The sequence below is a fragment of the Porites lutea genome, chromosome 6, assembly GCF_958299795.1.
Source record: "Porites lutea chromosome 6, jaPorLute2.1, whole genome shotgun sequence".
In the NCBI taxonomy this organism is placed as follows: Eukaryota; Metazoa; Cnidaria; class Anthozoa; order Scleractinia; family Poritidae; genus Porites; species Porites lutea.
The window spans coordinates 12086785-12113008 of NC_133206.1; the positions used below are offsets into that span (position 1 = coordinate 12086785).

The 26224-nt window shown below is 39.6% G+C and overlaps 2 protein-coding genes across 2 annotated transcripts; both read right to left on the reverse strand.

Annotated features, from left to right (window-relative positions):
* Positions 1-973: 973 nt before the first annotated feature.
* Positions 974-14981, reverse strand: LOC140942384 (uncharacterized). Its single transcript, XM_073391350.1, has 20 exons — positions 14603-14981; positions 14416-14526; positions 11592-11667; positions 11051-11102; positions 10774-10881; positions 9108-9153; positions 8498-8556; positions 8082-8117; positions 7919-7971; positions 6949-7006; positions 6593-6664; positions 6161-6217; positions 5758-5915; positions 4935-4980; positions 4288-4353; positions 4082-4141; positions 2793-2875; positions 1770-1836; positions 1649-1673; positions 974-1555 (listed from the first exon to the last, which is right to left on the reverse strand). Exons 1-20 carry the CDS (start codon positions 14643-14645, stop codon positions 1521-1523), a joined length of 1311 nt encoding a protein of 436 aa, XP_073247451.1. The 5' UTR covers positions 14646-14981; the 3' UTR covers positions 974-1520.
* Positions 14982-16387: 1406 nt separating this feature from the next.
* LOC140942387 (zinc phosphodiesterase ELAC protein 2-like) lies at positions 16388-26171 on the reverse strand. The gene is made up of 11 exons (XM_073391353.1): positions 25923-26171; positions 24317-24842; positions 22690-23363; positions 21496-21634; positions 21174-21224; positions 20574-20662; positions 20372-20453; positions 18782-18902; positions 17809-17887; positions 17572-17725; positions 16388-16642 (listed from the first exon to the last, which is right to left on the reverse strand). Exons 1-11 carry the CDS (start codon positions 26144-26146, stop codon positions 16466-16468), a joined length of 2316 nt encoding a protein of 771 aa, XP_073247454.1. The 5' UTR covers positions 26147-26171; the 3' UTR covers positions 16388-16465.
* Between the last annotated feature and the right edge of the window lie 53 nt (positions 26172-26224).

Genomic DNA, 26224 nt, shown 5'->3' on the forward strand with positions numbered 1-26224 from the left:
AATTGTCTTCGACGTCTTTTAATTATTTGTTTTCAGTTTGGCATAATCAGAAAAATCCGATTCCAAACGAACCAAGTAAATTGTATGTAATTTGGTTCCTAAACCAATGAAACTTTACCAATTCATTACTTGATATTTACATGAAGCTTTTGTGGTTCAATTCTATCCTTGGTTTAATTTTACTTTTCTTTTGTTTCAAACTCATTATCACACATTACCATAGCCAAAAACAAAGGAAAAAAAATCTAAACCAAGGATAAAATTGAACCACAACAAAGCCAAACAAGCATTGGTATTAGGCTTTAAATCTTTGTTGATAGAGGAGGTAGGTTGAAAAATAGCTCCTACCCAAGGTAAGTCTGATTAGGAAAGTGGTACTGGGGCCAATATAATAACACTTTTACAAGTGTGATTTACAAATGTGGCCATGATTTAGAGTCTAAAAACAATGGCTACACTTGTAAAAGGGTTATAAAAATTGACCCCTAATGTCAAATGGGTCCTGTATTTGTGCTTGACTAACTCTTAGTCAGGGCTAGTCTGAGGTTGCCCAACCTAACAAGTCAAAGGACGTGTTAAATCGGTAATTATTGGCTATAGTCTTCGCATACAGCGCAGGCGAATTTTTTGGGTAAATGAGCGCTCAGTATTTCCTGCGAATTATGAAGTAACCACCTTTGATTTTTAAAGTAGAGGAAGACTGGAAAGAAACAACGCATAATAACCACAGGGATCCCACACAATCTGGAAAGTAACCGTTAGTTTGTAATGTTATCAGTACATTTACTGGATTTACTGGATTTGCTTCATCTGTAGCGATATATCGTATAAATATCAGTCAGAGGCAAAGAGATTGACGAGCTAAAATACTTACAAAAACTTAGATCTTAGACTTTTGTGAACAGAATAATTCTATTTAAGTCGAAGTAGTTGGAATACCAGGCGTAGATTAAGAAAGGTGTTTATTATCGGCAGAAAATGGGACAAAATTATCGCTTCATAATACGGCTACTGAATACTTCTATATAATATTAAGGAAACAACAAATTGCAAAGTCAAAGTAAATATAAATGTTAAAGAAAATGCTTGGGAATAAAAATCAAGGCTAGTCTCAACACAATACTAACATTAACCTGTGATAAATTACTAGTGTTTAACCAATACGGAAAATAAACAAAACCAGAAACTCTTTCAATCCCCAGGTAAGAGCAAAATTTCTCAATTTTTGTACATTTTTAGGGACGCTAAATAGTTCAAGGAAGAATCACTTGATTTTTCCTCGCCTTCTTCAGTTTGCCACATTCTGAAAGTTTTCAGAACGCGACTCAAATAAAATCGTTTCAAGCTATGAATTAAAAGAACTGCATATTGAACAACAAATAAGAATTGTCAACTACACATGGTTTGAAATGATAGGATTCCAAACTTCCCACAATACGCTGCAGGTTGGCAGAGTTGGGTATAAGATCCTTTGTCTGTTGTTCTTGAAAATTATCCGTTGCCATCGACATCGCGATTATTCATACAAACCACACGGTTCGTATAAAGCCATCAGCTGTTGAAATAAACCAAAAAATGTAAGTTTAGACTAAGTTTTCAGAACGAAGAGAGCAAAAAAGTTTGGGATAAACAAATATATAATCCTTACCAATGCTATACAGAACAACCTTGGCCTAGAAAGAAAGAACACAGGCAATTGAGTGATAAGATAATGAAAAATAATGACTTGAGCACGTTAAACTGACACTGCTGTACAAAAAAGTACTTACGATCCTTTCCGTAGCCATTTCAAACACGTAACAATAAAAATTCTTGGCCAGGGTACATGTTGTCTCCCTAAAAAAATACGATATCAACAGATGAGCTGACCCTCGTATTAAGGAAAGGTAGGCTTTCTCCAAATTTTGCTATTCGAATAGAAGGTGGCGCTAAGTTCTGGGCTCAAGCACTTAAACGTCAGTGTGATGTCCTCAAGTGGGTTCTTCTCTTCTAGTGATTTTGTATGTTATGCTATTTTCGTTTACGATATATGTCCACTATACCCCATATTACCTATATTTAGTAAGGAGTGGCGGTGGTGGTATATGAGAGCTTTTTTAAAAACGGGAATTGTCTTGTTTTATACTTTTAGCCTAAGGGTGGATTTCCACTGTAGCGTAATTTTTACGTGCGTACGTGCGTAAAATTTACGTTCGCAAAGTAAAATAGAGGTAATGCATGAAATGTCGCACGTAAACGTAAAATTTGAACCTCGCTCAACTTCACGTTTATGCTCAACACTTTATATCTTGCCTCTCTTTTATTTACGTAATTAAGATTTACGTTGGTGTACACGCACGTAAAAATTACGCGGCAGTGAAAATCTACCCTAAGGGAGGAAGCTGATTTGAAGCGGAGCTAATTCCGGGGGATAATTCGAGCATTTTCAGTATATTTCATGTGTAATTAACGGAATGAAAGATAGTAAGAATATAAACATTGACCCCCATTGACTCGTCAATAAAAGAGATCAAATGGACGGTTAAATATACACTAAACAAAACTAACCGACTACTAACAGCAGAGGGAAAACTGAGAAATTGTACCAGACACTTTAAAATGATAGACTACGAGAAACTCTTTATATTCCTGTAAATGATACGAGATACACGGGTGCGTTGTCACACTCGAGGAAGGTGTCACGCGGAATGGCAATTTTCACGCGCGCGCTCGCTTGCTCTACTATCCTTTGGGAAAATTAGGATACCAATTGCAAGTTAAATATCCAAGAAAAGAAAGCTTAAATTATTTACCCCGAAACAAAAGCTATCATTTCTTTTCTGTCCGCTCGCCGACCACACGAAGATGTCTCAGTGAAGGAATGAACTCCTAAGACCTGCGAAAACAGATATTGAACATTAATCATTAATGCATTCCGGGTCCCACAGGGCAGACTGATATGCTTTGTGAGTGCAATCTGACGCTATATTAGTTGGAGAGACAGAAGAAAATGCACGCCGCCTGGTTAGCTCTAGCAGACATTGGAGGGGAAGGCCAGGGTCGAGAGAAGGTGCTACTTAGGTTTTACATCTTCAGAATGTTACACTCCGGGGAGGGGGTGACTTTAGGAATTTTTGGGTGGGGATGTGCCGCTGGGACAATGAAACCTTTAGGCCTATACGAGAGCAAGTTCAGCTGAATTTTGCTACCCTATACTAGACTAAACTCCCCAAATCCCCAAATCCCCCCTATCCTAGAATAGCTGTTTTCTTTGCTTTTAGGCTGAGTTACGTAAATTTGCACTTGCCGATTTGAATTTTTTATATTCTTGAGTGGCAATTCCCGGTTTCCCTCGTCTAGACTAAAATCTTCAACCAATTGACCAGTTTTTTGGAAAATGATACCCTATTCTAGACCCAAAATCTCTGATTTATATACCCTATCCCAGAGTAAACTGCTTGAAAACCATACCCTTCACAGTATATAGCCTATATATGGCAGCACCCCTCCCCCCCAACCCCCCAACCGGGGTTATACCTTAATTCTAGTCTTGAAAATGAATATATGAACATTCGTACACTTAAAGTGGGGGATGGGATTTAACACGTGCAAGATCATCGCAGTTTATGTGCGCAAATTAAGAAGTTGCGAAAACAAAACCGCCTAAAAAAGTTTAGGTCAAGCATGTTAAATGAGCGTCGACCCCAAGACCTCTGTGGTACTGGTAGAATGCTCTCACCACTTAGCTGTCAAAACAACTGGGATCTAAATGTAAGAGATTGTTAAGTCCTTAATGACATTTAAGAGGAACAATACAAAATAAAAGAACTTAATTTGGAATTCCATCACAACAGCTTGCCCTCCCGACCGCCAGAGCCTGGGCACTACAATTGATGCATAGGCTCCGGTGCTTAAATGAGCCATGCAGGTGCCATCCACGGGAATATTTGTTTCCATTCTCCCACCCAGATAATAGAACGGGCCCGCTAAGCTCTAAGCAGGAAGTACTTGTATTTAGTCCACTAAGTTGAGAGGGCAAGCGATTTTGAGGATGTTTACAGTTTATCTCTATCTGTAGCTGAATTACAGTCTGGAACATTACCTTGGACGTTTCTTGGTCTGTGACAACAATGTTTGTCTCCGAAAGGTTAAGGAAAACAGCCTGGTTTAAACAGACAAGGAAAAAAAACATACAGTAAACACATAAAAGGGTTGAAATCAAGGCAATACAGATGGGAAGGCTCTGGTGCAAACTGGTGAGTGTCAGGGGAGTGTTAATCCTGATTATGAGAAACGTTCATGGCTCACCCTTGGTTTGTTTGCCTGTTTTAAGACGTCCAAAATGGAGTCTTCTATCACTGCTACGCCACCATCCTGTCAAGGAAAGGGAGAAAAGGGAATCATTAGTCGGCGTTGTGTATGTTTAGTGATTCCAATTTGTTTAAGTTTGTTTTGTGAGTGTTTATTATCACAACTTTTTGCTATGCCCAAGGCCCACTTCTCGTTTGGTTGCATAAGCAATTGCATATTACAATTATCCCAGTTTATCAAATATTCAAGGGAGTCCGTGCTCCAACTTTTTGACAGGGCGATTTTGTCTCATATTGACGAAGCTCGTGACCTATGTCGTGTGCATTCTTTATTGGGATATAACAACACTTGGTCTCTGTCACCTATTAGAGCGCGCATAAAAGAAAAAAGTGTTGCTTGCGCATTGTCAATTGAGCTATAGGCTCGTGCTTCTCCAGCATTTCTATCATGTTCTTAAACAATTCAGCGCGGTTTTATGTTGCCCCCAGCGCGATTTTCATTTCATTACACGACATCCGTTCACATTTACCCAAATGCACGTTACAACGGGAAAGCATGGTTGGCAACTCTGACTAAACGAACAAAACTTTTATAATAACCACTGTGCCTAAATACAAGAGTGTACCCATAGCAGTGTGACTTACTTTTCCAACGTCCAGCTTTCCATAGTACGTGGCTGCATATGTTGCACTACAAGTGGAAAACAAACAAGTCAATTATTACAACTGAAAAGCGAACTTAAAGGGATTTACTCAACGGTTGTTTGCGACTGAGGGATGTGGACAAGGATGTAAGCAACTAAACGGAATATTCCACGAAGATACGGAACTCTATACCAAAACATCAGTAGTCTGATTTTGCCTTATATTTGCCTTGCATAGTTAGATGTGGGAGGGTGGAATAGTGATCGCAGATTAAAACATTGAAGTGCCATTCCATTTGCTCTTCCAAACTGAGTTACGGAGCCAAAAAACCAAGCACTTGTACATTAGCTCCAATTTATCGGCAAACAAAGCTGTAGTGGTAACTCCAGCCGAGGTCAGCGAAAGTTTATTGTAAACTACCGTATACAGTGGAACCCCGTTATTACGGTCACCTACGGGCCCAAAAAAATTGGCCGTAATAACAAGGTGACCGTATTGAAGAGGGTTTCTTTACACGAAAATGTTCGTAATAACCGGGTGACCGTAAGGCGGGGTTCTACTGTATACAATCTATTTTTTCAAGGCTTTGCGCAACTCAGATGAAAGGGACGATGGTTAACGCTATCACGGATTACGATACAGGTAAGTGAATATGGAAATAGATTTCTTAGTACTTTTGTCAAGAAGTAGTTTATTGCAGTTGAGTTAAATAACTCTGCAACCTTTTTGAATCTTGCCATCTTTTACTAATCAATTCAACTCCAAAAATTATTTCAAGAAAAGGCCTAGAGTCATTCCCCCTTTTTACGACGAATTACAGTACATTGTATCTGAGGCGTGAACGGGAGTCTCCTCGAACCCCGCCAGCTGCTGAGGTGCTGTATCCAAACCATTATGACCTTCTTCCTGGTACGGGTCAGCGGCTATTACAGCCATGCGCTCTGTAGCCGGAGGAAAACCTTTGCCATTATAAAATTTACCCTAAAACAAAACAAAACAAAAACCGCACTTTCAGTAAAATCTCTTGACCACACCAACACGGCATATCCCGATTCTAGAACAATGCTTTTGCGCTCTCTTTTTGGTAACTCCTTATTAAACACGTGACTCCCCACATTACATTCGAATTCATTCAATTTCATTTGACCATTAAAAAAGTGACGAAAATCTCGCGATAGCTTTAGTCTACGTAAACAAACAAGGTTCAAACGAGTAAGTATAATCACCTTCACTAAGGTACACGAAATAGGCCTTCCAATGTTCCGCTTCAGCAACTCCGCGACCTGAATTTAAACGTAAAAAGACGAAACAAAATGCACATTATTTCGAGTGTCAATGTATTTAGAACGAAAGCACTAACTGGGAACTCTATTTTTACGTCTCCCGCTGGAGAGGGAACCGCCATTTTACGTAGTCATCCGAGCCATGCAAAGGTCCAGCCGTTTGCAGGGCAAAGGAAGTACCTTCATTTCTCAGTTATGTTAAGACCCTAAGCATTGGTCCGTCCCCGGGAATCAAACCCACGACCTCCGCTCTGCAGTCAAGCGCTCTACTGACTGAGCTAACCATGCAGCGGTTAATAGACCAGAAAATACGGTTGAAACAAGAAGGTGGAATAACAGGTCAAGTGAAAGCGAAACATGCATTTGATTACCTACCTTAGCGGTTTTTAACTTATGAAGGACGATTCCGAGCATGTCGTCCAATGTATCACCGCACTCAATACCAGCCTGAGGGAACACAAATATTTTAAGACGCTTTTTAGAAGTCATTTTCTTTCTGTAGCTTTTTTTACATGGCTTTAGTTAAGAGGTCAGTGGAATGCAAAAGACAAAGCAAAGGCCAATTTTGATGGGAAGATGGGATCGAGGCAGTAAGAGATAATTGAACTTTACTTGTTTCCTAGAGGAACAAGTTGACAGACCAAACAATAGTGCGGCGATCGAGGTTAAAACGAAACATTTATGACTATAGCTTTCAGGTTTTATTCAGCCAAATGTTAAATGTAGCTTACATCTTCTGCTGCGCTGTTGGTTCTTACACATGCAACCATGACTCTTCCGTTAACGGTCCTGTAAAAAAAAAGTTTTAAAGAAAGTTACTTCCTAACATTAAACCTACCTTAAGAAAAGTATTTGCAAAAAGATGTGCTCTTTAGTCATGGCGACAGGAGCAATCCTTCTTTTTATACTCGTGGACGGGTATAGACACGTAGTGCGCACATTTATGGCGCAAAACACCCATCACAGGTAGAATTATTTAAATGTACCAATTGTTTGATCCTTTTTTACGAAAAGACAAAAATTTTAGTACGGGCTACACAGCGTATTTTTCTTCCACGGAGCACCGATAAATTTTCGCTCCTGTAGAGATGGCTGAAAGTTCGTTCAACCTCTTAGGTTGCTTGCAAAAGAAATTTGTCCTTCGAACAAACAACCGAGTATACAAAGAGGTTTTCTAACACATAAAATAAAATCCTAACTGGCCATGTAATATGAAAGTTGTAAGGTTTCCTCAACGCGGGTATACTAGTCCATTACACGCTTGATGCCGCGATGAAAAGACGGCGACGAAATGAAAAAAGAAGGATCATGCCCTTCGCCAAATGACTCTACCGTTTTCATCTCGTTTATGCACACGCAAAACAATTGCGCATGTTGCGTCACAAACACAGTACTTTACAAGCGCGCGCTTCCATTGCGCACGCACAGTACCGGGTAAAAACGAGCTTAGAAACGTGAATACAAAGGTGCCATCGTTGGTTTATAAACTGACAACTTCACTGCAGTTTTATTTAGTGGGAAGTTTTTAATCAAGTGATTAGACTTAAGGATTGTTTAGAAGCGTTTTGAACAACACTCTTAGTCACCTTGTAAGCCTACTGAGAAAGAAATAACAACAGAAAACAACACCTGTCAAGCAGTGGAATTTAAGTGATTCAAAGACTAATAAACAAAGTAGGTTAAATGCTTATTATTCCTCACCTCACGACCAGTCCCAGCTCTTTACATGGTACAATGTCTACATGCCTTATTTCCTACACGCAGCAGAAAAAATGAGAAGATCGAGAGCGAGTTAGGAAATCAATGAAGCTGGCGAAAACAGCATTACTGACAACCACAAAAGGAAAAGAGAGGACGAACTTACAGGAATAAGCCACGTTTCATCCAGAAAACTGCAATTCTGTCGGTAAAACAGAAAACCAATGAATAACACTCGTAAATGAAGAGAAATACTTCGTCAACTACTACGCTGAGCGTGCAAAGAAAGCCGCGTCCTGTAGCCCGGGGCTAGTGGATTTTGCTATCGGGCTAGTGATTTTTGTTCTTAACTTGTCCGACGGGTAAGTGTTGTTTTTTGGGAAAATTCAAATTACAGAAGAACTAATCACTCCGGCTAATCAAAAAGGGGTTTGGGGCTAGCTGAAATGACCTTTGGGCTGGTACATACTAGCTACAGCTTGCGCGAATGGCAGGCTGTAAAACTGACTTTCTTTACACCCCGTACGCTTAACTTCGTACTGTTACATTCTTTCTGACAACAAAAAAAAACTGGTAATTTACCTTCAAATCCAAGGAGAATATAAGTTTTCCTAGCCCTTTTAAAATGTTCATGAGAGACTCTAAAGGAAAACAAAAACACGTTTGCGAAGTCAGAGGCACAGAGAAGGTTATTCAAGGGAGTCTAAGTTACAACGCGGTTTAAGATAAGGAGTGGTAATCCAGATTTGGTTCTGAAGGGGTAATTTTCTGGTCTTTGGTATGCCTTCCTGTCGTAAACATTGTTTAGATATCAATGACAGCTAAAAAAAACTGATTAAAAACTGTCTTAACGCAGTTTTGTCTAACCCCAGCTAAACTCCGTTTTAATGGTTTTAAAACAATGGCAATAGCTATCCCACCGTCGGTGATTGTCATTTTGTGGAAGAAAAACATTTCATCGTTTTCAACGTGGACGGAAAACGTTTACTGAGGTTTCGGAGTGGAAAAGCTGTTTACAAACAGAACAGGCGTAGTGTGGAAGAGTGAGTCTTCAGTTTCGAGGCACAAGGGAGTATTCTTTTCAAGGAAAGGGTGCAAGATACTTAAAACTTGTGCATGTACAACACAACGGCACCTACAAATAACACTATTTGTTTGCAAACAGAAAATAAAGTCAGTTTGTGATACGAACCTCTCATGACTTTGTCCCGCAAAATCGCCGTATCATTATACCAATACTACCAAAAAAATGGAGGCAAAACAATTATTAGAAAACGCCAACCAATAATTGTGTAGAAAAGAGGTACTTACAATACACTTTATTATCTACTCCCGAGAAGTTTATTCTGAGATAATTTACAAAGGATAACAATGAAGATGATATGAACTGCGGAAATACAAATTTTTAAATGAAGATATGATGAACTGCAATTCAAGCAATTGCAAATTCACCCGAAAAAAAAGTTCGCGACTTCAACGGGATTCGAACCCATGGCCTCTGCGTTAGCGCTGCAGTGCTCTAACCAATTGCGCTGTGAAGACCCATGATTGGAAGCAAGCCAATTTGTTACAATAATATTTACCTTGAGATTATACAAGCATCATAGAAAATCTCTCCCGCATGGGTTATTTTGGGATAATTTACAAAGGAATAATAATTACCTTAAGTTGACCCGGAGGGACTATTCTGAGATAATTTTACAAAGGAACAATAATTACCTTAAGTTACAAGCATCATAAAAATCTAAACTAAGACCCTGTTTACATGGAGTGGGGGACCCCGGTCTAGTGGGGTAGGTTTCTTTTGTTTTGTGTCCCCTAGAGCGTGAAAACACCACTAGTCCGGGGTCCCCCACTCCATGTAAACAGGCCCTAAAATCATTCGTTACAATTTATATGCTAAATAGTTCACGCCTTACATTGTTTTTGAAATTACTGAGTAATTTGCTGTTTCTAGAGTTTAAGCAAAGGGAGTTCAAAATATTTATTGAACGATAAAAAAGGAACGCTGAGCGGTAGCAGTTCTGCAAAAAGGAGATTGTAAATGATCTTTATGTCTTGTAACTATGTGCATCTAACCTCTTGCCGATCTTACTGGCTAAGTAAGCAAGCGCAAGTCCACTAATAATCTTATACAAAAGTGTGACATCCTGTACTTCCAGCTAACTCTTAACTGAGGGCCACCGTAACTCACGTGATACTGGAATAACATGATCGAACTTCTTGATGTTAGTCACAAGACGAGCGGCAAAGTTTTGCACCAGTTGCAGCTTTGGTAGATTTTGCTTGAAGGTAAATTACCTCAGTTCCAGGGGGGGTAATGTTACGGGGAATAACGGAAAAGGGGAAAGAGCGGCGACCAGGAACAGACAAATTAAAAAAAAGCAAAAAAGGAACAAACACAGAGAATGGGTAATGGTTTGGGTTGGTTTTGTTTCTATTCTTAATTTTCCAGTTCGCCGTGCTTGTTCCTGTTCCCCTTTCTTCGTTTGAGGAAAGCATCGCCAGTCCTCAGACCTTCCCCAGTGCTGGTTTATGAATCCTTACTTGAGTGCCCGAGAGGTTAGCGTCCGTAGCAGGCGCCGGGTTTTTTAGGGCGAGGGGAGAAATTTCGAGCACCCGCGCTCGTACGAGGAGAAAAATGGAGAGGAGGTGCGAGGAAGCGCGTATTCCCCTCGCGCACGCTATAAAAACTAACCAAACAAAGTAACTGGCGCCTGCCACGCAGACCAAGGAGAGGTTTTGGGGGGGCAAAAAGTGTCTCAGGTCAACCTTAAACTCTCTCTATCTCTCTCAATGAACGAGAGTCGAAAACGTCTTGGAATAGAAGGCTTAATTTCGGTACAATGTTATTGTACCTTTAGAAGGGCTGAATTAGAAGCAAGGTTCTGGATCGTGTAAGGAAGCAGCCTCTTCATCAGACCGAGGCGGATAAATTGTCTGCCATATCCCTGGTATGAGTTTATCTGCGATAATAAAACAAAATGATCGTAAACAAAACTGCAAATATTTTGTCATACAAATAAAAACAAGGTTAAGGACCGAAGTTCAAGGAATCTTCAAACACAGAGAAACACGGTGTGACTATAAATGATTAGAGTACAGTAACAAGCTAAAAATGAAAGATATTCTCACCTTCTTACAAGATTTTACAAACGTAACCACGTGTATATAGGCCAGTTCCCCCCTGAAAATTAAAAAAAAACATTCTTCAAAAACTTGACCATTTTCGAATTCTCCATAATACATTCTGTTGACCCGCCTCCCCCCCCTGCCTCCGCAAAAAAAAAGAGTATGCGTAATTTAATGCTTTCAAATGCTCTTGGGAATATGCAGTCATACCAGGAGCATTTGAAAACAACTGTTTATATAAAAATTGGAGGGCAAACAGAGCGTATTATTGGGGATTCGAAAATAGAGAATACAAGCTAATTTACCTCTACTGTTATTGCACAAAAGAAAAAAAGAAAACATCAAAGAAGCAGCGCGTTGGAAATATCATAAACTCTCAAAAGTGAAAGTTGCTCAAACTTAATAGTTTTGAAGTACTTTGTTTAGATTTTGCACACTTCTCTCGTTTGCCCGCGGTGAAGGTGCGAAGTCTCCTCGAGGATTCTGGAGGGACTAACCCCGCTTACTATAAGAACTTGAAAAGTAAGAGGTCGAGTTCGCATACTTGTCATTTTGAAGATGATTGACAAGCGCCTCTATCCAGCACCAGTAATCCCATTTCTTCAGACCAAACACAGAACCTGAAAATATTTAGAAGAAATGACAATTACTGAATAGATCTCGTACGAAACGAATATTTCCACCAATTGTTCAGTTAAATCAAGTTCTTGTTAGCGTTTTAAGTAAACGCTGATGCGCTCAAGGGATTCACTCCAAACACAAGCGCGTCGAAATAGGCTGGGGATGTGAACTCGGGACTACCGAGAACGATAGTCCCGAGCGGGACTTGTAGTCGGGTCCAGGGGCCCGTTTCTCGAAAGTCCCGATAATTAACGGGCCCGGTAAGCTGTCTCCGTTTACATTAAAGACCGAGGTTTCAATAGTTTTGCATCTAACACGATAGAACTGTCAGTTAATGAAACAAAATGGAGTAGTTTGCTAGCCAGGACCCGCGCTCTTATTCTTTATATTTCGATTTGAATATTTGATTTCGGGCCCGTGAAGTTACCGGGACTTTCGAAAAACGGGCCCCAGCACTCTAACCGCTGGCCAAGCTACCTCCGAACATCAGGCCTTCCCTAGAGGGGTTAGCAAATTGGAGATTTAAGGTTTGAAGGGGGAGGGGTGGAGGGAGAGGGAGGGGAAGATTAGGTCTCCCCTTTTTCGCTTCTCTCTTTGCCCTTTCCCATGAGAAACGCCAGCAACTCAAGCTATAAGCGTACAGCTGTCTCATTTACCCGTTGAAATTGTTTTTATCGTAACTCCAACTGGCAAATGCGATGGCTATACGCGTATGTTAGAGTGGTTTTCGTTTGAGTGTCGTAAAACCAAAACCAAAGTAATTACTCTGGCCAATCACATAGGACACAGACAATACATTGAACCAATCAAAACTCGAAGTAATTACATGTGGCTGACGCAAAGCGCGGGAAAATGCATGCGAGCGCGTCACAATTGGCTTTGGTTTTACTTCTGATTGGATGAAAAGGTGGCGCGAATCTTTTAAGCCAATCGCATCGTGTAGAAAGTGCAAAACCAATTACTTTTCGACACTCAAATGAAAACCGCTCTATAATAAATGAATCCATAGGGCGCATCTCATCAGTCCCTTTTCTATAGACCAATCCCCGCATATTTTAAAAACAGCTTTGCTGCTATTTTGTAGACAATAACGTTTTTGTTAACAGGTAATCGGGCAGAAAGAGAGTAGCAAGAGGTATGCAAACAACGCTATGTTTTGTTGAGTGAATAAAGAGCGGTACGCAATAACGAAACGCAAAATCAGTCCTTTAGTGTAGCAGTGATAAACATCACTTTAATGTAAAGCACTGAGTTAGCGCTAAAAGAACATAAATTTTATGAATCAAAAGCGCACAACTCTGGAAAGCATCCGGTTGTTCAAAATTGCGCAAATTTCGCTTCTCTATCTAGGGAACCCACAGCAAGTGAGTAAGACAAATATCTGCCAAATATCTATGTCCCTAGAGGGCACGGAAAGTAGTATGTATATTGCCTTTATAGAAAGTGAATTTCACTTAACAGCCCTGCAAGTGACAAACAAGCGCTTTCTTTTTGACTTAGTGTAATTAAAGAGCATAAAATTGGGGTTTGGAATAAAAAAACTGGATAAAACCAGCCAAAAACGAAAGCAGGGTAATTTCATTCTTTCCGTGGATTTCTTTCGCAATCCCTCGATCCTTCACGACGAGACATGATATGACGTTATTTTCTACAGTTTTCTTTATTCATGTAGGACTTCGAACATAAAAGGTACGAAATTTAGGTTGGCACACTCCATTCTCCGAACTGCATTCTAAATTGATTTTTGAATTTTGCTGTCAGGCTTTTTTCAGCAAAAAGTCAACAATTGCTGGTGATTTCTAAACTGACCGAATACCACGCAGTGAAAAGCAATGTTACCACAAAGCGTTATGTGCTATTCATACGACAAAAAGCATCTGCAACTCAACAAAAATACGATAATCGCTAAGAAGGGAAAGCTGTCTGTGAAACAATCATTGAAGTATATAATAATGTATAATTCACCGCTGAAAAATCTCAGACTTTTAAGCACAGCAATAATGAGCGCAAGTTATTAGTTTGCGCATGGTTGAATGGTTTTGTAATGGTTTTCAGTCGCAAAAATTGATTCTGTTCGTGGACAAAAAAATTAGAACAGACAGCCTTTTAACGATTCAAGATGGCTTATGAGCCTAGCATCGGTCTTGAAGGAATCTTGAACTTTCAAAATCCAGGCCACTCTTTTCTAAGCAAAGGGCGGGGAAAAGAGGTTTCGAGATTTAAACAATGTTTAGAAAACCATTCAAGTTTGACAAACACTTTTAGCGCTAAGCGGGCAGTTTGGGTAAAATGTCAGAGAACGGGTTCTTGTAACACCTGTTACAAAGAAATACTCGGAAAGATATAGTTTCTAATCATGAATCAGTAATAATTCTTTGCGTTAAAACTTATCTGATCGCGGATAATTTATGCAAAAGAGACGAAAACGTAATGACATAGAACATATGAGCATAAGCATAAGCATAACATGTCTCTCAAAGATGTTAATGAAGTCAAGTCTATGGGGAACTCCACGGGTCACTGACGGGTGAAACGGCATTAAAAGAAACCGCGAAACACTTCCTAGAAGACGCGATGCAGACTCACAACTTGAAAACTTTGTTGTTTTAAAACGCGCGTTTGATTGCTTGTTTCGTGGACAGCGATTTATGACACAAGCACACGGCGAGAAGTCGAACCATTAGCAAAAGATCGAGTAATTCGCAATCACAGCGAAATTATGATAATTTATGTCGGTTTTCACTTACTCTTTAATCCTTGCCTGAAAACTGCCTCGATTCCTCCGCACACCGATATTAACAGAGGATTATCATCTCCTATAGGCTTCTTCACAGAACTCTCCAGCCCTTGAGCAGCGTCTAGAAAACGAAAAGATCGCAGTTTAGAGGGAAAATTCACGCGGGAATTCTTCAGTGAAGTGTTTGGTAGCTTTACCTTTAAGATGACTGAGACGGGTTTCTGCTTGTAAAGCTGACATCTGTCGACAAAATGCTTCCCAACTGTAGGCAGTTTCTCTTCTCTCTTCTCACGGCATTCTCCCGGTCTACATTTTGGCAGCAAGTTTGATCCGCAATCACCACGCACAAATTCACAAACTCACAATGAACAAGCCCATTATTTTGATTACAAGACGACGATGATCACTGGTTTGGAACCAAAGCATAAATAAGTAATCACTTTAAATCCTTTCTATAGACCAACCAAGCATGTAAAGTGTCAACCACACACAATGCGCGCTAACCAAATTGAAATTCAGTTTGATTGTAAAGAGATGTATTTATGTGTGTAAGAAACAAACCAACTAAACAAAACGATTGAAAATTCCGATAGAAGTTGTCGCGTAAAGGTAAAATATTTCTGTTCAAAATGGATTGTTTTACAGCCGTGTATCCATGCTAACCGTGTTGTTTCGTAGACACACTGGGAAGCAAATAATGAATTGATAAGGAAGAACAAGGTCTATCAATTAAAATCAACCGGAAAATGGTTTTGTTTTAGCGAGTTACTATTGGATGCAACGATAAAACTGTTAAATCTAATTTTGAAAAAAAAGAGAGTTTATAGAATTTAGGTTTTCGATATTTTATGAATTTTTTTTAGGGACGAATATTATATAAAAACTTAACATAAAGTTAGCGGCAAAAGGAGCTATTCTACTAAAGCATTTGTTTGAAAAACAACAGATGGAAAGATTCCCCTCGCTGTCAGAATTTTACTGTTGCGATAACGATAAACAAATATAGTTTTTGAAACAATATTTATTAGCCCTAGCAGTATTTTTTAAGGACGGTATAAGATAACTTTTATAAAGAACATCTTCTGTTATCAAGAAATAGAAAGCGGAGTAATTTCTTAGTTTATGAGAAAATGTTGTTGATTAAAGCGCTTATCATACCGGCTTTATTCAACATTATATTATTGGATAAGACTGAATGTCCTGGGACCGCAGAGGTTGCAAGCTGATGTTACATCAGATTTAAAAGGGCTAGTGAGTTCCAGGTTTTTTCATCAAAGTGAGCTGAAAATTTGCTAAGGTGTTCCTAGTCATGCATCTGTTGACATACTTAAAACTCTAAGAGAAAAAATATCAAAGACAAACAAAGCGTGATCTGTTTTAGGTCATTTTTCTGCAACACAGGAGCGTAACTTGAAACTGTTGGTCCTGTTTTTTTCAAGCTGCAATCCGTTTCCAAACTGGCCATCGAAAGTCAAAGACAGAAACTTACAGTTGAGATATAGTAGCAGTAATTATTATCTACGAATAAACTGAACTATTATTTCAGGGCTTTCTTTGATTCCAACGTGTTTTGAAGGTCTGAAAGAAGTATCAAAAATCGTCCCGTAGCCCCTTTAACTCAGAGTTTCAATTTTTAGGCCCCCTCAAAAGAATTCCACATCATTCAATGATAAAACATGGAGGGTAAGGCAGGCACAAAGCAGGCACGAGACACGCACGCCCCTATAAATAGGCCACCATTGGGAGCCGACCATTTGACTTTTTAGGGGTTGTGGGGGTGGGGGGGGAAGGGTGATTTCAGAAAAGAATACCATTTCCTGAAGACTGATTCCGAGGAAGAAAATTCTTGCAAGGGAATACCTGGCAAAAAAAAATCCGACACCGTTGTTGGTTAGGAAAAAATTCTATCACCAGAGGTTTGGGAAAAAAAAGAATTCTTACACAAACCAAACCACCCATACTCCACCCCCCCCCCCCCCCCCCCCCCTCAAAACTGAGTCAAATGGTCGGCCCCTTATGAAGATCCTCCTCCACAGTGAAAGATCATGTTAGTCAGTTTTTCAAAGTAATAAATTGAGTATTTCTTGGTTTCTTTCTCGTCGCTGTATTCTTCGTTCTCTAGGAGTCAATGCTCGTACCGGTCTTGTTTCTCCTTTCTCGTCAGAAGTCTCTTTTTCAAACACTTTTGCAATGGCGGGCCTCAGTTTGTGCAGTCTTGGAAGGTCACTAAACCGAACCTGTGGTAAAAACAGAAATAATCCCTACATGACAGGCGCGATAAACGGACTAAATTGTGCCAAGACAATGAGATGTGTAGGTCACCATTGCCTAGTCCCTGGTTCGTGCGGCCTATCAGGAAGTCCCTGTCTTCCTGGTTCGCCCGGTTGGTCTTGGATACATCACCGAAATACATTGACCGCGAAGGTCTCGGAAAACGCCGCAAGAGCATCAGTATTAGCTTCCCGTATTATGACTGGCGCCAGTGGTGGAAAAGCATTGTAGGCGATCATACCAACGCGGGAGAAAGAAAACAGTAGGGACCTTCACCAACGACGACGACAACGGCAGTAAAACTACACCCAAAAATAGGATTCGCGCGACGATTCGCACTGTTTCAAATTTCATCGCTCTTATTCCAACTCTTCTAGTTTGTCATAGGTCGGCGATTTTTTCAGGAGTTGAATTCTAAACGACTATATCGAACTTCAACGAAGAAAAAGAAAATCGTTTTCTTGTGCTCCCGTCCTCCATAAAGGTGACGCTACACGAGACGATTCGCAACAACGATTTTTAGCGCAACACAACGTTGCAACATTGTTGCGACATTGTTTCAAATGGTCACAACATTGTTCCAACATTGCAGCACTGTGTTGTTCTAAAAATCGTCGTTGCGAATCGTCTCGTGTAGACGGCACCAGGTCTTCAACCTATTGCCTTTTTGCCGTCCTCGTTGCCATCGCCGTCCTCGTTGCGTAAGCTCTCTAGTACCAAGCGCACGAAAACATGGTCATTACAAATCACCATTATATTTCAGCAAATTTCAGTTGGAAGGGGACAGTAACTCGCTGTTTAGCCCTCCCTGCTAGCATGACTGGGATATATGAACACTGAATCAGTAACGTTTGCCAAACTAGGACGTCCTAATTCCTATTCATATTACACGTACCGTCATGAAGTCAAAAGCCGTACTTATTCCCGGTCCCAGCCTTAGATTGCCACATTCTTGAGGCCAGTAATTTTTCCAGTGCTTTGAGAAGTGTGTAAGAATGGTGTAGCTGGCATGCATATCTCGACTCACTTTGATCGCTTCTGAAAGGGTGCTAGGCAAGAAAACAAAATGTTACAAAATGTTTCACTCAAAGAGTTTATTTCTGCGGTCAAAGTACCACTAAAACTAACTTACCAGTGTCTCCCTCTGACTGGCTCATCCTTAGGAATCTCAAAATAAGTTGCCTCGTGGATCAACAGCGTTGCATTTTTACCTGAAATTCAAACCTAAAGTTCAATAATAAAGCAAAGTATGCAGAACTGAGCAAAGTTACAAAGCCATAGAATTATCGAAAGACTTTCCTTCTCGTGCTTAAAATAGTAGTGTTGAGAAATTTAAGAAAAAACGACCGACATGTTAGCCCTAAAGACAGCGAAGCAGTAGGCCACTTCGAAAAATGTCTCCTTTCTTATCCTGATGGCACAGTGGAATTCACAGTATACGTAGACGGCTGGAACTATAAGTAACTTTCTTTGTAGTTAAGGAATCCTTGCGGCTCAATTCTCAAACAAATTGGACCTAGGCTTCTGAACAAAACGATGTCAGAAACTACACGTCAATGTTTTTGGCTGACGTTGGCACAGCTGCGTGGTCGACCAATATTCACTGTATGCAAACACTGAAAAAAAAGCACGTGCAGCTCGTGCTCGGAACAAGAGATGCTGATACGGGATGTTCGGGGCGATTACCATTAGTGCCGTGGAAAACCGCTTCTTTTGGTGGGAATTAGGAAATGGATGGGCCATCCAAGTTTACAGTGGAAAGACAAAATTAAGCGTCGTGTCTTTACTTTCTCTGTAAAACCCGCTTGAATTTAATCATTTGAAGTTATTGTTTTGTAGGGAACAGCAGAAAAATTACAAAAACATTAAAACGCACGTGCAAAAGCATTGTTTTGCTAATCAATATGTTTATTGTGAACAGTTACATTTGGCGGGAAACTCTGGCCAGTTTTTCCATAGAAATGCATGTTCAGCGATGATGAATAGCGACCCAAACCTGCGCTCAAAAAGAATATTTTGGCATATTTCGAAATCAAAACTGCTGTTCTAGCTTCATCAGAGGTCAGTGTGAAGAAACCGCAGATGTAGCGATGATGCTTGCTCACCTTCCTTGATCAGGTTATGCGAAGGTACACAATCTCCTGAATACACAAGCTTCCATCCAGATGGATGATTCAAAATGATTCCATGGCTATCTCTAGTGTGAAGTACTGGAACAACTTGAAGCTAAAGCAATATAATAAACTCAGTTTAAAAGAGGCAATTGGCACGAAAGAAATTTAGGTTAATTCACAGGCTAGCCATCGTTTTGTTTTGCGTGCTGGGCTGTGCACATGGGCCGACAGAAAAAAAAAAAAAAAACAATCAAACTATCTAATGTCTAATGATTATTAACACACTAATGGTTCGCTTAACAGGAACGTCTACAAAGAGTCGTGTTCTATGACGCGATAAGAAAGGAAGTAAAAGAAAACTATACATGGGTTATGTTTGCTCTGACACCTTTTGAGCCTTTAATACAAACGTCTGCTTGAAGAGAGACGAATGTGTATCCTTATCTTCAGTGGCAGATTCAGATCTTTGAGTACATGGGGGACCCGCTCATCCAGACCCTAATTTTTCTCAGTCCTGCGGGCTTCAATTTGACCTGAAAATAGGGAGCTTGAGCACGACAGCGGCGATGGCCACGAGAACGGCCAAAAAGCAATAGGTTTAGATTGGCAAAAAAAAAAAAAAAAAAAACTCTGCACGTGTATAACTTTTTGTTGCACATTTCTTTGCCGTCGTTGCACGACTACGACGCTAATTTCGCGTTTTATGGAGGACGCGAACACAAGACAACAATTTTCTTTTATTTTTCCTGAACTTAGATACGGCCCTTTAAAATCAAATCCAGAAAAATTCTCCAACGCTTGACAAATACAATGAAATTGAATAAGAGAGATGACGTTTGAAGCAGCTCAAATTCACTTTCTGGATGACGTTTTCGTTGGTGTTCCCGTCGTCGTTGCTTAGAGAGACAGGTTCACGGTTAAATAAATAAATAAATAAATAATTCCGTTATTTACCCTCGGCAGTATTTATAGCACTAATGCTAGTGGGGCCGAGCAAATGCATGAAACAAATAATTTAAATTGAACTTAACAGGGTTAACAGTCCCAACTGGCCGAAGGCAAACCAGCTGGTTCAAAACAGCCGGCTATTTACGGTTACAGCGCATACTCATTAATTAAATTACTATTTTCCAATTTATTATTAATTCCATTGTTTAATAATCCCACTCACATGTATCTCAGCGATCTCAGATTGTATTTCGGAGTAACCTGAAAAAGTTAGTGGATTATGCCAAAACTACCAACGTTGAATTTATTGTTGACCCGAAGGTTTTATTCCATGGTTGATTAATTTACAGCTATTTGCAAATATTTAAGTTGATCAAGTGCAAGTGACTGCCAGGGGAGTGTGCAGATTGGTTTTTTGACAACATTATGACACGATCATATTGCTTGCATAGACGATACAGCATGTCCCGACAGAAAAACAGCATTTTGATAAAATTAATGAGCATGCGCTAAACCGTGAACCTGTCCCTTTAAGCTCCCTAATAAGGTGGGGCCTGTACCCCTCACCTAGACCAGCTACTGACATTGTACTTTCAAGAAAAAAACAGATTTGCCTTTGATATTAGGACTTACTCCGCTTAGTTCCAGTGCATCCAGAACTTCCTGAATTTGGTTGTTAACCTTATGTGCCTTTACTTCTCCAAAAGGAAGAAATCTGTGCTCACAAAAAAGAAACTGAATAAACATGACCACTTACTGTGCTTTTTTTTGTTCATGCACGTTTACTTCGCAAGTATAAAAGGCAAGGGGGATATTTTAACAAACTTTTTTTTACCTGATAGGAAGGTTTCGCCCAATTGACTTAAAGTGCTCTTTTAGCCATTGATGTAATCTCCATGGGCCCACAATTGTTATAAAATTGAGCTGTATTTAAAAGAGTAATAAAATAACATTAATAATAATAACAACAACAGTAGAACAGTAAAATCTATGCAGTGACTTAAATGATAATACAATATTTTATTATATATAGGAGACTGCTATAGAATCAAAGAGAAACTAAACATTGATTTATGCCAGAGTGCATCTAAACCAGACCACACCCATTTCTTCTATTTTGAGGTATTGCAAGAGTTTGCAGTGTTGCAGGTTCCAGTTCATCCCTTCTAATTAGCAATGTTTTGGAGCAAATGAAGGACAGTAATTCAGAGGCTCTCCCCCAAAAAAATAATCACAAAAATAAATTCCTTGATCTGCCCCTGGACTTATGTGGATACCCTTAAAAAAGCAATAGGACGGCTGTGAAAGAGTTGAAGAGAGTAAAGGTGAAAAGTGAAATTGGGAAGGGCAGCACAGTTGTTTGAGGTCTTGATAAAGAAGGAAATGAAATCAATAGCCCTTGTCATTGGCAGATTCAGCTACAAACAGCATTTACCTTTCTTTCATCAAATAGTTTTTCATATTCAAGAAGTAATCGCATCAGTCCCTGTCAATGATGAATTAAGATTAGAATAAACAAGGGCTAAACTCCATTTAAATAACTGGCCCCAAGAATCTTGAGCTTTTGTCTTGTGTTTCAACATAATTTGAAGATTATTGAGGCTACATTTTCCCTTCTTACCTGGTTGTCCTAACATTCAACTTAATTTTTACAAAAATGCTTACTTTATATTGAAGCCTCTGAAGAAACTTTTCTAAAGGATGGTATATAAATTGTAAGAGCTAACAACAGTGGAATTGAAAAAAAATCAATTCACCATATGATGGTCAGGATGCCTGTGTGATATAAACACACATTTAAGGGAAGCCAAAGCATCTGCTGTCTGTTCCTTATACAAACAACGAAGTTGAGAAAATGTCCCTTCTCCACAGTCCAAAAGAATTGATCTGTCTTCCCTGTAAAGAAAATAAAACAGTAACAGCACGTTCACTGTAATGACTATTGCATTACTAGTGCACAAAATAATATTGTGAATGAAGAGTATACTGCACCCTACCCCCTCTTAGGACCCCCTCTTGAGGTTTCTTGACTCACTCTTGAGTCTAGTGGAGAAAAATTGGCCTTGGGTTCTGCAAATTGTTGTTTTGAAATTGTTAATATGCTTTGTTACCTGACAAAGAACTGTACTATAAACATTGTGGAGTAATCTGACCTGTGATGAAAAGGCTTTCCTTCTAGGGAAGGGTTAAGCAATACTCCTTTTTAATAGCTTCTATAGACCTGAGGCTAACAGCTTGATACTACTGCCCAATGATACAGGAATTAAGTTTTATTAACTGAGTGGACAAAGTAAGTTTGCTGCCCAAAAAAACATCCAAAAGCTAAAATTTTGAGTGCTAGCCCCATAGAGAGCTTCCCATGACAAGGAAATAGTACTGGAAATGTCAGCCTTTGAGTCTTTTAATTTAATTAATTTATGTGTTTCACTCTCTCAGCTACCCCCCGCCACCCGCCACCCGCCACCCTTATCAAACTGAAATATGGTCTAGGCCAGCATGATTTTACAAGCTTTTTAAAGACCCTGAAGGGTGGTCTGGCCTGGATTGAGCTTTCTGCTCAGAGTACTGAAACTCAACCAAATGAGCTCACCGGGCAGCAATTCTTCAATGTTCATGTCCAGATTGAGTGCCTGCTTTTCTTAGAATGCAAGTTTAACAGGGACGTCGCCTAGATTTCAAGTTGCCAGGTAAATACAACAAGTAGGTGGGGAATCAAACAGCTATCGATCACACGTGGTTCTCTGTTTCTTGCCTTCTTAATTAGTGAAAGTACTGTCACCGTTATAGTAACTGGAAAAAATCTCCCACCCCTAGCCCAGGCCCCAAATGACAGCTCTGTTCAAGGGTTGTAGTCTGGTTGCAAGGACTAGTCAAAGATGGCTCTTTATTTCAGAGCTACCTTTCTGTAGGCCATTACAGCCTGTAATACATCACATCTTAATCAGATTTACCTTGTATGAACAAGAACTGCACTTTGTCCACGGCAGTAGGAGGGAAGTGCATAGCCAGTTCCAAGAAATGTAACTTTGCTGTCAGACATTGTTTGCAAGTTTTCTTCTCCAGAGGTTACAGTTGAAGTGCCAACAGTAGCAAGAGTCTCATCATCTAATTTTTCTGAAGCCTTATGTAACCTTTTTAACATGTCACTGAGACCATACCCCACACGTAAGTTCCTTCTAGTTAATCCCTCCAATTTTAGCGGACGAAATTGATAAGTCAACAAATTTTCTGCCGAGGTACAATTGTCTGGTAAACTGATGTGTTTTCTCTCTGCAGGACTTTCCAATATGGGTGGAAAAATTTCATTATCCACAACAGAGAGAGCAGTCTGGAATGCGACACTTTTTAAGAATGGAGTCTCTTGCTTTACAACCTCTTTGTTAGCTAGAATATGTACAGTAGTCTTGCCAAACTGATCCTTCCATAATTTGTAAGACTCAGAACCAAAGATTTCTAGTGGGGTCATGTGCACAATAACATGTGGTGTCTTCAAGTCTGCACTGCAGTGAAACTGAGAAAACTCTTGATTTTGTACCAATTCATTCCTGATTTCCAACGATGGGCAGTCCACAATCATAAAAACTTGTCCTGGTGTGGTAGGGGACAGGACCTCAAACGGTTCAACCTAACGTAAAAATAGAAAACCCATTAAAAGACTTAATGCTAAAAAAAGCTCCCCATGAAGCAAAGGAACCATAGAAAATCCTACAAGTCCGAGTTGTGCAGACTACACTTACTGACCAAAATGCATGTTATTGTGTATGTTGGTTAATTATCTGCATCTGAAATTGTTTAACCTATTTTAAAGAGCTACCTAGACTATTTTAATCATTAATATTAATACTATATAATAATATTAATCATTTTCACTCAAGACAGCAAAGATGAAGAGCTTCATTGTCGAAATGCTATCATTAAACCATTAATATTGTTATTAAAATCATATCATTTTATTGAATTCTTCAAATTTGTGTGAAATGTGTGAAAAATGTACGTTAATTTAGTTAATATTTTTCACTTTTTATAAACATTTTTACTGAAGCTTTCCATATAGGTTTTATGAGATATTATTATTATTACTATTATTATTATTATTATTAGTGGAAGTAATAGCAGTAGCAGCCCAGGGAAGGGGTACTGCCATGGGACTATACAGGTATGTGCCACTGTGAAAGGATATAGAAATCCAGGAGTTTGGGTGCAGAATAGGGTATCATTTTTCAGGAAACTGTTCAGTTGGTTGAAGATATTACTCTGGACTGGGGAAACTGGGAAAAGAAATTGGCAACTGACTCTATGATAGGGAGGGATATTGGGAGTTGAGTCTAGTATGGGGTAGCAAAATTCTGCTGAACTAGGTCTGGTAAAGGCTAAGGGTTCCAAGGTCCCAGTGGCACATCCCCACCTAAAAATTCCTTAAATAATACCCCTCTGGGGGTGGGGTACTTTAGGAATATTAGTAGTAGCAGTGTGCTACCACTAGTGCTAGTAGTAGTAGCAATGTTCTACTATCACAGCTCCCCCCGCACCCCCTTCCCCCAAGCAGTAGTAGTAGCACATTGACCGTAGACCAAATACCTTTCTTCCTTGAGATGTTACGACTGGATGTCCAATAGCTAGTTCATTAAACCATTCCGGTGTCACACCCAACTTTTCTGCCTTTTCACGAATAAAGTGTCCAGGAAGGTCTTCAAATTCACAAATGTAGCAAACTGACTGCCTCTCAGAATGGCAAGTATCTTTATCCTTTCTTTCAAGAACAACAGGTCTGATGGTAACATTGTCATCGACGTATGGCTCAAGCTGGCCTTGATCAGAATTGCCAATAAATTCTAAGCTACTGAAAAGCTCCAGGGATTGTAGTCTTTGCAGACCAGTGCTTGAGAAAGTTGTAACATCTCGAAGGAACTTAGTGAGTCCCTCGGGACCATACACAGTTAATCCTCTTCCTTTTAATGATCCATGGCATTTGATCAATGTAGGAAGACCAGCTATGTGGTTTTGCCAAGTCATTCCAGTCAAGAAGACTCGAGTGACATTCATTTTCAGTCGATTTAGTTCATGAAGTATTCTTACAGTGTTTTCTCCACAGTTAAATAAATACCTACAGAAAAGAAAGGTTCCAGCCAAAGTTATTGAAGATTTTAAAAATCAAACCAGTGTTGATCATTATTATATAAACTTCTTATTATAATTTGCTAATGGTAGCCATCCTTTCTTTCAGTCAAACCAAAATCTAAATACAGTGAAACCTCTATTAAGCGGACCCCCAATTAAGTGGATACCCTCTATTAAGCAGACACTAAGGCGCGTCCCGAAATTAATGTCTTTTATTTCCCTTTATAACAAACCCCTATTCAGCGGACACCTCTACTAAGCGGACGCAGAAACTAAAATAAATTGTACTTGGCTAATTTCTATCTTTAAAAACCTCTGTTAAGCAGACACCAGACTGAATTGACAATACTAGTATTGGATTACATCTTTGAAATACAAACTGTAGTCGATTAATAAGGTTAAATTAATAGTTTAGCTGTCAATAAATTGTAGATTACACTGATATCCGGCCGTATGATTGTCATCTGCCATCAAAGTTCACCTAAAAGTTCTTTGGAACTTTATCACAAACATTGCGCAAATTTTACAAACTCTATTAAGCGGACACCCTCTATTAAGCGGACACTTGGGAAGGTCCCCAAGGTGTCCGCTTAATAGAGGTTTCACTGTAGTTATTTACATTTGCCCTCTGCCCATGTTACAGTGGTAGTAAGCATTATGTCACCTGTTGTCATATAAAATGTTGCCCACAGCTTATTTGCTCTTTAAACAAAATGTTCCTTTGTTCCATTGATTGAGCATTTGAATGACAAAAACTGTTTACAAACATGAACTATCACTAATTTGAACGTGTTCTTTGAACTGATATAAAAAATGTCCAAAGATTTTGCGCACAGAGAACAATCAGAAGGGCATTTTCGTATACCTCTTAACAGTTTTATGGCGCTAAAATAACAAGAACAACTTAGCTGAGGTAGCGAAGGAGTGTGGGGGATTGCAGGGGCATGAAGAAATGAACTGATACTTTCAAAATGGATGGTTCTCTTGAAAGCATGCAAATGACCAAAAAGGGAGGTATTTTGAAGTTGCTCTCAAAAATAAATAAATAAATAAAAAGGAAAGTCACCTATAAGAATCAGTGAATAGTAGAACGCTAGGTGAACTATAATCTGTGCTTGTTCCCAGAATCTGAAGATACGTTCTTGTTGACACGAGTTTTCCTCTTCCCCCATGTCTACCACACCAATGCCAGCGAAGCTGATATCTTGTCAGTCTATGGAGTTCACGCAAAATGTCATTCCCTGAAGTTCGGGAGTTTGTTCTGCCAAAAAAACCCGCTAAAAGGATCATGCTTAGAAATGAAAGGCAGCATCGGCCACATTGAAGAGTGATACTGGAAACTAGTCAGCAGGCTTTCCTTTGTATCGG